Below are 10,222 nucleotides of genomic sequence, written 5' to 3'. Positions count from 1 at the left end.
TGCAGTAAAATCTCATAACCCAAGGAGTTCTCTGCAGCTACAACAACAACATCTATTTTCTGTGATTTATGTTCTATTTCTGCAGTACAGTTGATAACCATGGCTATGAATGCTAAGAAACCAACCTTGCTGAAACACATCTTATTCCTGTCACTCTCTCTTGGCCTCGTCATACTCACGGGAGCCTATCAGGATCCCTCGAAACTGGACCCATCTTCCTCTACTACTCTCTTCCCTGCCTGTGAAGATTTCTTCAGAGAAAATGACTCAAGTAAAAGTGAAAGTCACCCAGTAAAATATTTCTTGAGAAAAGGTCTGAAAGTTTCAACAAATATCCTGAAGTATCAAAATTCTATTATATTTAATATTAAATATAATCTTTGGGAATGTAGTTAAGTGAAAGTTGTCAAACATATAAATAGTAAGGACACCCCCAATAAAACTACTTTATTAGTACTTTCAAATATTTTTTACTTTAGTACTTTACACCACTGGCTAATGGCCGACATCGGCAACTCTCGTTGGGTTAATGAGGCAACTAGTCACACCTGTGACAGGTCCTTTAAAAGGAGAGGTGGAAGAAGTAGACCATAACTCACAGACAACAGAGACACCCAGTCAATCTCTTGGAAGAGTGCAGAAGGTGAGATTGTGTCATTATTTAATAGACTATCTGCATCTCAAATGGCAACTTCATTTTATGTGACCCTGGTCAAATGTAGTGCACTATATAGGTTGCCATTTTGTGGAGTGACCCCCTGAATTTAAGAGCATAGACTAATAGTTACCTTTGCAGAAAAGAGGTAGTCTATGACTCGCTCTAGGATGCTTCCCCTTCCCTATCTAGTGCACTGTGGGCCTTTGTCAAAGCTGGTTCACTACAACAGGAATGAGGAGCCATTTGGGAAGGATAGATTTTCCTGTGTGCCAGGCTCTTCAACCACTTACAATAGATTAGATACCTGAATTTTGGCGGAAGAATTGTAGCGCCGTGTTGCCAATACTCGGTTCTTGAGGTCCTCAGGACTGGGTTTAGCAATTGTCGCTTAAGTTTTGTACTTAACACAGGGTTTCCTTAACCTCTCCTCTAGTACCCACAGCCATTCCAAATGTTTTAAAATGCTCAACTAATCTCTCTCGTTCTCTCTCTCTCTCAGGAGACTATCACCATGGCAACATTAACCATCATTCTGCTTGTCAGCACAGCTTTTGCTCTGGGAGGTAAGAGTGATGTACCTCACACTTACTCCCAAAATGTTAATAAAAACATTAGTGGGTGTTGATCTGTCCTCTACACACACGTATGTATTAATGTTTCATAACGAGTTGTCCCTTGGCCAGCCATTATCAACTGACACTGGAGAGGGGTTTGTCTTGCTCAAGGGCACATGGACAGATATTTTAACTTGTCATCTCAGGGATTTAAACTAGGAACCTTTTGTGTTACTGGCAAAATTCTCTAATCATCTAGTTCCAGAAATGTATATTGGTGTCTAGATGCTGGACTGCGGTATTCTGATATGAATGGTTTGATCATTCAACTGGCTGTATGATTGGATTGTCTACCAACTATCAGAAAATAACACTGATACAATTTACCCCCACTTTCAGTCTTGGTTTCATCAGCTGTTTTCAAATGACAGAAACTGAATTTTGACTGCACAGGACTTTTAAACAAGTAGCAGAATTTCAATATTTAGCCAGGAAGTACCTAGGTTACATCTGAAATGGAACCCTATTCCGTCTATAAACTACTTCTGACCAGGGCACATATGGGACGCAACAGAAGATTACGGCATGCAGGTGCTGCAATGTTATGTCCACATTACAATGCATGTTACTTGTGTCCAGATGCTACGATACGACCCATGACCCCCTGTGAGCGTGCTAGATATGCTGCGACACATGGCCCAATTGGAGCCTACATCCCCACGTGCGACGCCGCTGGACGATACACCCCTAAGCAATGTTCGGGCTCTACAGGTTAACACGGACGCACAAACATTTAATTCAGTTGAATGTTACACATACAATATTTACCCATTTTATTGTAACATGTCTATTTCTGGTAGGTCACTGTTGGTGTGTGACCACTACTGGACAGAGGATCCAGGGTACGGACACTCCACCAGGCACTGCTATCAACTGCTAGCAACTGTTCCAAGGTGTGTTTGTACATACTCATTCACTAAATGTTACTACTTTGCAGCTGATTCTGGATGTTAATGTTTTTTGTCTAATTTTAGATGAAGGGCATTGGAATGGAGTCGTTGAAAAGATGGACAGTTGTCTTTACTGTACAGGAACTGATTCACATCCCATTTAAATGCATGAAGAAATCCAGAGATTAAACTTGATTTACTTACTTTATTGTTGGTGTGATATGCTGAACAAAATATCTGAACCAGTCCGTTTCTGGGAAATGGAGGAAGGAGTAGGACTATTACCGGCAGTTACAAGAATTGAAGGTAGTCAAATTCCACGTGACCATTTAGTAATTAGGCTTCTCCAAGCTCTGATGCTGGTGATGGTCATTAGTAGTCTACCGCACTTGCTAACTGCCTGGTACTCAGCACTCTATTGTCCCTCTAATCACTCTGTCATCAATGCAAATGTGATTTGAAAATCAAAATCGCTTAATGAGCTCTATAACCTATGCAATTGCGGGAGAACAGCCTGATGGCTTGACTTTAAAAGAGGATCCCATCAGTTTCTACAGGCTAGATCTACTATATTTACAGTACCAGGCAAAGTTTAAACACACCGACTCATTCCAGGGTGTCGGTAAAAATATTTTCTGCAGTGTATAATAGTGATGACATCGAGTATGAAATAACACGTATGTCTTAAACAAATCAAAATATTTTGATATTCTTCAAAGAAGCCACCCTTTCCACACTCTTAGCATTCTGTCACGATGATTTTCAATCCCAATGATGACTAATCAATTGCTTTGACCAATCCGAGGTTTATAAGACAATGGGTTTAATTAGGCAAAGACTCAGATTATGCGAAAGATGAACACATTTTATTCGGAACTTTCTGAAGTCCATTATACAAAGACATCCATTTTGTACTGGCTCCTTACTTACAGTTTAATTGTTCTTGGTATTTTCTTAGGCACATTTTGCTCTCTCCCAGTCCAACCTAGTAGGAGTTGTTTAATGTTACACCTCCATATCTGCAGTGGAAGATGGTGGACCAAGAGCGGTGTTTGTCAAACCAATTGTCATACCTATGATTGGTTTTCTCACAAAAACGTCTCTAGCTTCCGTACAGTTTGACCTACAAATTCGTATGACCACTCTCTGGAAAGGGGAGACCCTCACAAACACGGTAGTATTCTCGTCTGAAGTCAGAACGTCTGTGCCAACTTCTGTTTGTAAAATCCAAAATCTTTGGGCTACAAACTAATGTGACCCCACTTGTCACAATGTTCTCCGTTTTGGCCTATGTTCCCCACAAGTGTCACGGGACTAATCTGAAGGTAACCGGAACTGATTAAAATGATAGATTTTTTTAACCTGGGACCTCTCGCAACCTAAGCCATAATCATACACATATACCAACCATCCGTTTGGTCAAAGAATTTTCACTTTCCACAAAAATGACGGTCAAGATATGAGTCGATGTCTCCATGTTGCTAATGAGCTTCATATAGCATTGGTGGTATACTGGTGAGCATAGGTGCCTTCCAAGCAGTTGACCCAGGTTCGATTCCCGGGCAATGCAGAGCATGCGGAAGTCATTTGTTTTAGAGGCTGGATGTAATTTCAAGTGTATTACATTTGAATCATTATCCTTGTTCGTTGGAAGTCAGAATTGCTCCAACATTCTGCAGGTTATCTAAAATAATGTTGTGCGACGTTGAACCAACAAGTGCATATCAAAATAGATTTGCAGTCCCATCGCCTAAACCGTTCAACCACCTTATCCTGCGCCCAATAGGTGATAGTTGGCGTTCCGACCAGTGATCCAAGATCTGCCTGTCTGGGCTTGTTAAAGGATCCGCAAAAGGGCTCATCCGGGATTTTAACCCGGGACCTCTCGCACCCTAAGCGAGAATCATACCCCTAGACCAACGAGCTTTATTCCAATTGTTTTTTTTTGCTTTCATTAGTTTTGTGCATTTGCATTTGCAATATGATTCAACAGTGAAAAAACATCCCCAAATGGACATGATGAAATCAACACAACGAGCGATGGAGAGGAACCACTATCACTGCCCGGCCATCCCGAGTTCATAAGGCCAGTTAATTTTGCATTTCTACAGAATTTTTGAGCATGTCAAATTCGTTAATGTAAATGCACATTGAAACATATTGCAATTGCACAGCCGTGCACCTGGTGATTGGAACGGGTTACCAGGAGCACATTTTTCAAATGGTTTTTAATGCCATTACGGGGTAGCAAGGGGTCCACGGTTGGGTGGGGAGCGCACCCCCCCCCCCCACCCGTGCCCATCAAATAGGGGGCGCCCCTTGTCATTTTGGACGTTTAAAAAAACAACAGTTAAACAACACTCCCACTTCTCCCTCATCATACATGACAAATATACCATCTAGGTTGATTCATGGCTATATATCATTTTGGCAGTACAAATGCCTATTGGACATGGTTCACTGACCTTTGGGTTTGTAAACTGACTTCCATTGATCGTACATGGCAAATGGACATAACATCCTGATTTGGCACTTTCAAATCTTTCATATTGCATTTGGACATTTCTTATGGCATTTGGCAACAACAAAAAAAAAAGTGACTTTTGACTTCCGATGAAATCATATTGCAAATGGACAAAACATATGCCTTATGGTCAAGTAAAAAAATTATGATAATCAAATGTGACAAAAGTATGTTCATACCATTTTATGAAATTCTTTCATTTTTTTGTCAATTACACATGCATAAGAACTGTAATTGACAAAAAAATGAAAGAATTTCGTAAAATGGTCCAGAAAGCACTTTTTTTAACTTCTTAGAGCTACCTCTTAGAGCTACTTTTTTAAATTTCCGCCTGAAGACATACCCAAATCTAACTGCCTGTCGCTCAGGCACAGAACCAAGGATATGCATATGCTTGGTACCATTTGAAAGAAAACACTGAGGTTTGTGTAAATGTGAATTGAATGTAGGAGAATATAACACAATAGATCTGGTTTAGATAATACAATGAAAAAAACAGTGTTTTTTCTTTTTATTGTTGTATCTTTAAAATGAACAAGATAAAACAAACATTCAGATAGGATGATGGGGACAATTTCAGTGAAAAACACAAGGGCAACAGTACTTGTCATTCTGAATCTTTGCACAACTTCCAAAATGAGTGTGCTACATTACATTTATCATGAAGTCACCCAGGTGTCCCGCACAAGTAGCCCAAATGTACCCAAGTGGCCAAATTGGTGAAGTTATACATTTTGAATGTAATAACTATATACAAAATACCAAAATGGTATTCTAACACACCCCCCCCCAAAAAAAATTTGAGAATAAACATGAAAGATGCCATAGCAGTCTCTTTCTGCTGTAAAGCAGAGGGTCACCAAGCATGTGGTGCAGGTGATGGGCGACTTCATTTTGCAAAGAGCACAGCATCGCCTCCATGCTGTGCCCTTTTGGCCCTGAGGCACATCCATGCATGCAGAAATAAAATTGGGCAGATGAACACTTGTGGCAGGAGCTGGATGAACCAGCTTCAGTGGGGGATGGACACCTTGGCACTGGGGGCTCCCATTCGGAGTCAGTGTCATTGTGAAAGAAAATGTTCCGTTAGAATAGTTTCACATATGAGCCCTGTATCAACAGGTATAATAAACAGATATATATATATATATATATGAGAGAGTACAGGGAACATAAGGTTGAATATATTATTATAGACCTGCAAGATCTACTGTCTCATTTATATTATATTATGACAGACCAGCTAGATCTACTGTCTTTATTATATTACAACAGACCAGCTGTATCTACTGTCTCCATTTCACTTTGGCCATTGTTGTGGGCCTACCCTCCCCTCAACAGCCTCAAATAGCCTATTTCATTTCACAAATAATATTTTATATTGTTAATTTCAAACAACGGCATTAGCATGAGAAGAACTTACCAGTCCAAAACGATGTCCTCTCCTTTCAAAAAATATTCCTCCACACTTGCAAACATGTTCAAATTACCTGAGCTAATGAAATTAAACAACCACGAAGGGACTCAAACTCTCAGTCTTCTGATTCAAAGTCAGACATCTTATCCATTAGGCCACAAAGTCTACTTGACACATCCCTGATTTTTACAAGTACGAAAGACAAAAGTACAAAGACACAATAATTCTCAGGCCTTGCAGTCTTTGATTATTAATGTTGAATAACAATGTCCTAGCTTTTCAAAGCAACAAGTACAATGCCTTATTTCGGGAAATTGCAAACATGTCCATATTAGCTGATTTAATGAAATTAAACAACCACGAAAATAACTCAAAACCTAAATTTTCTTGTTCGAAGTCAGAAGCCTTATCCACCAGGAAACACCTTCTACTCCATATACTCCTAAATTACATGAAACAGACGTTGCTTAGCAACAACAGACATCAAAGTTGTGAACTTGTCCGAAAGCTAATGATATTTAACAAGTACGAAGAGACCATTTCCCTCAATCTTGCGATGCAGAATCATACACAATATTTCTCAGGCCTTGCAGTCTTAGATTATTAAAGTTGAACAACATTGTCCAAGCAACAAGACCAATGCATTAGTTAGGGAAATTGCAAACATGTTCAAATTAGCTGAGCTAATGAAATTAAACAACCACGAAGGGACTCGAACCCTAAATCTTTTGTTTCAAAGTCAGACGCCTTATCCATTAACGCGTGATACATTCGGACAGGAACTTATCCGAATGAGGAAAGCTAGTGATATTTTACAAGTACGAAAAGACTGTCCTTCAATCTTGTGATGCAGAATCAGATACAATATTTCTCAGGCCTTGCAGTCTTAGATTAAAGTTGAACAGCAATGTCTAAGCTTTTCAAAGCAACAAGACCAATGCCTTATTTAGGGAAATTGCAAACAATTAATTAAAAATTAAACGACCCTATTTGACATCATACAGACTTTGCTATGCAACAGTAGACATCAAAGTTGTGAACCTGTCCGAATCAGGAAAGCTAGTGATATTTAACAAGTAAGAAGATACCTTTTCCCTCAATCTTGCGATGCAGAATCAGACACAATAATTCTCAGGCCTTGCAATATTAGATTATTAAAGATGAATAACAACAAGACCAAGACCAATTTTATTTTTTTATTTTTTTTATTTCACCTTTATTTAACCAGGTAGGCTAGTTGAGAACAACTTCTAATTTGCAACTGCGACCTGGCCAAGATAAAGCATAGCAGTGTGAACAGACAACACAGAGTTACACATGGAGTAAACAATTAAGTCAATAACACAGTAGAAAAAAAAGAGTCTATATACATTGTGTGCAAAAGGCATGAGGAGGTAGGCAAATAATTAACATTTTGCAGATTAACACTGGAGTGATAAATGAACAGATGGTCATGTACAGGTAGAGATATTGGTGTGCAAAAGAGCAGAAAAATAAATAAATAAAAACAGTATGGGGATGAGGTAGGTAAAAATGGGTGGGCTATTTACCGATAGACTATGTACAGCTGCAGCGATCGGTTAGCTGCTCAGATAGCAGATGTTTGAAGTTGGTGAGGGAGATAAGTCTCCAACTTCAGCGATTTTTGCAAATCGTTCCAGTCACACGCAGCAGAGAACTGGAACGAAAGGCGGCCAAATGAGGTGTTGGCTTTAGGGATGATCAGTGAGATACACCTGCTGGAGCGCGTGCTACGGGTGGGTGTTGCCATCGTGACCAGTGAACTGAGATAAGGCGGAGCTTTACCTAGCATGGACTTGTAGATGACCTGGAGCCAGTGGGTCTGGCGACGAATATGTAGCGAGGGCCAGCCGACTAGAGCATACAGGTCGCAGCGGTGAATGGTATGAGATGCTTTAGTGACAAAACGGATGGCACTGTGATAAACTGCATCCAGTTTGCTGAGTAGAGTGTTGGAAGCTATTTTGTAGATGACATCGCCGAAGTCAAGGATCGGTAGGATAGTCAGTTTTACTAGGGTAAGTTTGGCGGCGTGAGTGAAGGAGGCTTTGTTGCAGAATAGAAAGCCGACTATATATTTGATTTTCGATTGGAGATGTTTGATATGAGTCTGGAAGGAGAGTTTACAGTCTAGCCAGACACCTAGGTACTTATAGATGTCCACATATTCAAGGTCGGAACCATCCAGGGTGGTGATGCTAGTCAGGCGTGCGGGTGCAGGCAGCGAACGGTTGAAAAGCATGCATTTGGTTTTACTAGCGTTTAAGAGCAGTTGGAGGCCATGGAAGGAGTGTTGTATGGCATTGAAGCTCGTTTGGAGGTTAGATAGCACAGTGTCCAAGGACGGGCCGGAAGTATATAGAATGGTGTCGTCTGCGTAGAGGTGGATCAGGGATTCGAGATGGTTCGAGATGGTCAGTGACCTGTTTGTTGACTTGGCTTTCGAAGACCTTAGATAGGCAGGGCAGGATGGATATAGGTCTGTAACAGTTTGGGTCCAGGGTGTCTCCCCCTTTGAAGAGGGGGATGACTGCGGCAGCTTTCCAATCCTTGGGGATCTCAGACGATATGAAAGAGAGGTTGAACAGGCTGGTAATAGGGGTTGCGACAATGGCGGCGGATAGTTTCAGAAATAGAGGGTCCAGATTGTCAAGCCCAGCTGATTTGTACGGGTCCAGGTTTTGCAGCTCTTTCAGAACATCTGCGATCTGGATTTGGGTAAAGGAGAACCTGGAGAGGCTTGGGCGAGTAGCTGCGGGGGGCGGAGGGGCGGAGCTGTTGCCTTAGGGAAATTGCAAACATGTTCAAATAAGCTGAGCTAATGAAATTAAACGACAACAAAGGGACCTGAACCCTCAATCTTCTGAATCAACGTCAGACTCCTTATCCATTAGGCCACACAGTCTACTTGATACATCCCTATTTGACATCATACAGACTTTGCTATGCAACATCAAAATTGTGAACCTGTCCGAATGAGGAAAGCTAGTGATATTTAACAAGTTAAGCGACCACAAAGGGACTCAAACCATCAATCTTCTGATTAGAAGTCAGACGCCTTATCCATTAGGCCACGCAGTTTATGCCATACAATCCTATATGACATCAAACATATGTTGCTTAGAAACAACAGAAATCAAAGTTGGGAACCTGTCCGAATGAGGAACGCCAGTGATATTTTACAAGTACGAAAATACTCTATCCCTCAATCTTGCGATGCAGAATCAGACGCAAAATTTCTCAGGCCTTGCAGTCTTAAGATTATTAAAGTTGAACAACAATGTCCAATGGATTTCTAGTCCATCGCCTTAACCACTCGGACACGACAACTGTGACAGAGGAAAACAGGCTTGTTAGAAGTGAATGGGCCGGCAGGCAGTTTACAGCAAAATATAATTTAATAACTGAAAGATAATGTAGTATTTCATTATAATGCAATAACAGGAAATGTTCCACTCATTCATTTGTTATTAAGTACAGCTGTTTCCTTATTTCCCTTGATCTTTGCTCAGCTACAGAAGGTTTGCATTTGAGAGTGTTTATTATAAATTGATATTTCATCCTCTTATTAATACTGCCAAGCAGCATGAAATCTGCTTGAGAGGTGCTAAATATCTGTCAGTAGTGGGATTTGAACCCAAGCCTCCATTGGAGACTGTAACCTGAACGCAGCGCCTTAGACCGCTCAGCCATCCTGATTACAGCACAGGGTTAAAGAGCATGAGGTAAAAGTAGAAATAGGCACAGCATTCTAAAATCACCACAGAGACCAGTAAATTTATGCACGATACTGACTTGCACTTTCAATAGTCATTGATTTAACCTCAATATGGCCTTCAATGGGAAAGGAGTAGTAAATCTTCATTGAATGAGAGCTAAACTGGCCTCACAATATGGCCATTCTGATATAAATGATAAAATTCCTCAGATAAGACCGAAAAAGTGTCTGGAAATATCAGCAACCATCAGGGTAAGAGTGACAACAGGTCCACATGGTGGAAATCTTAACAAATGGCTTAATGGGTATTGTCAACGCAATCATGTTATTATTTATTTTTAGGGTTTAACAAGGCAGCTCACCTGTGACCTGTGGCTTGA

General features: G+C 40.6%; 1 protein-coding gene across 1 annotated transcript; it reads left to right on the top strand.

Moving 5' to 3' along the window:
• The first annotated feature begins 514 nt into the window (after positions 1-514).
• LOC110490842 (nidogen-2-like) lies at positions 515-2,370 on the top strand. Its single transcript, XM_021564281.2, has 5 exons — positions 515-643; positions 1,158-1,221; positions 1,852-1,983; positions 2,073-2,165; positions 2,247-2,370. The coding sequence occupies exons 1-4, from the start codon at positions 530-532 to the stop codon at positions 2,150-2,152; spliced, it is 390 nt and encodes a 129-aa protein (XP_021419956.1). The 5' UTR covers positions 515-529; the 3' UTR covers positions 2,153-2,165; positions 2,247-2,370.
• Positions 2,371-10,222: the final 7,852 nt, after the last annotated feature.

Source organism: Oncorhynchus mykiss, chromosome 15 (genome assembly GCF_013265735.2).
Source record: "Oncorhynchus mykiss isolate Arlee chromosome 15, USDA_OmykA_1.1, whole genome shotgun sequence".
Classification (NCBI taxonomy): Eukaryota; Metazoa; Chordata; class Actinopteri; order Salmoniformes; family Salmonidae; genus Oncorhynchus; species Oncorhynchus mykiss.
The sequence above is the reverse complement of the archived record's forward strand: the minus strand, read 5'-3'. Positions and strand labels throughout refer to the sequence as shown.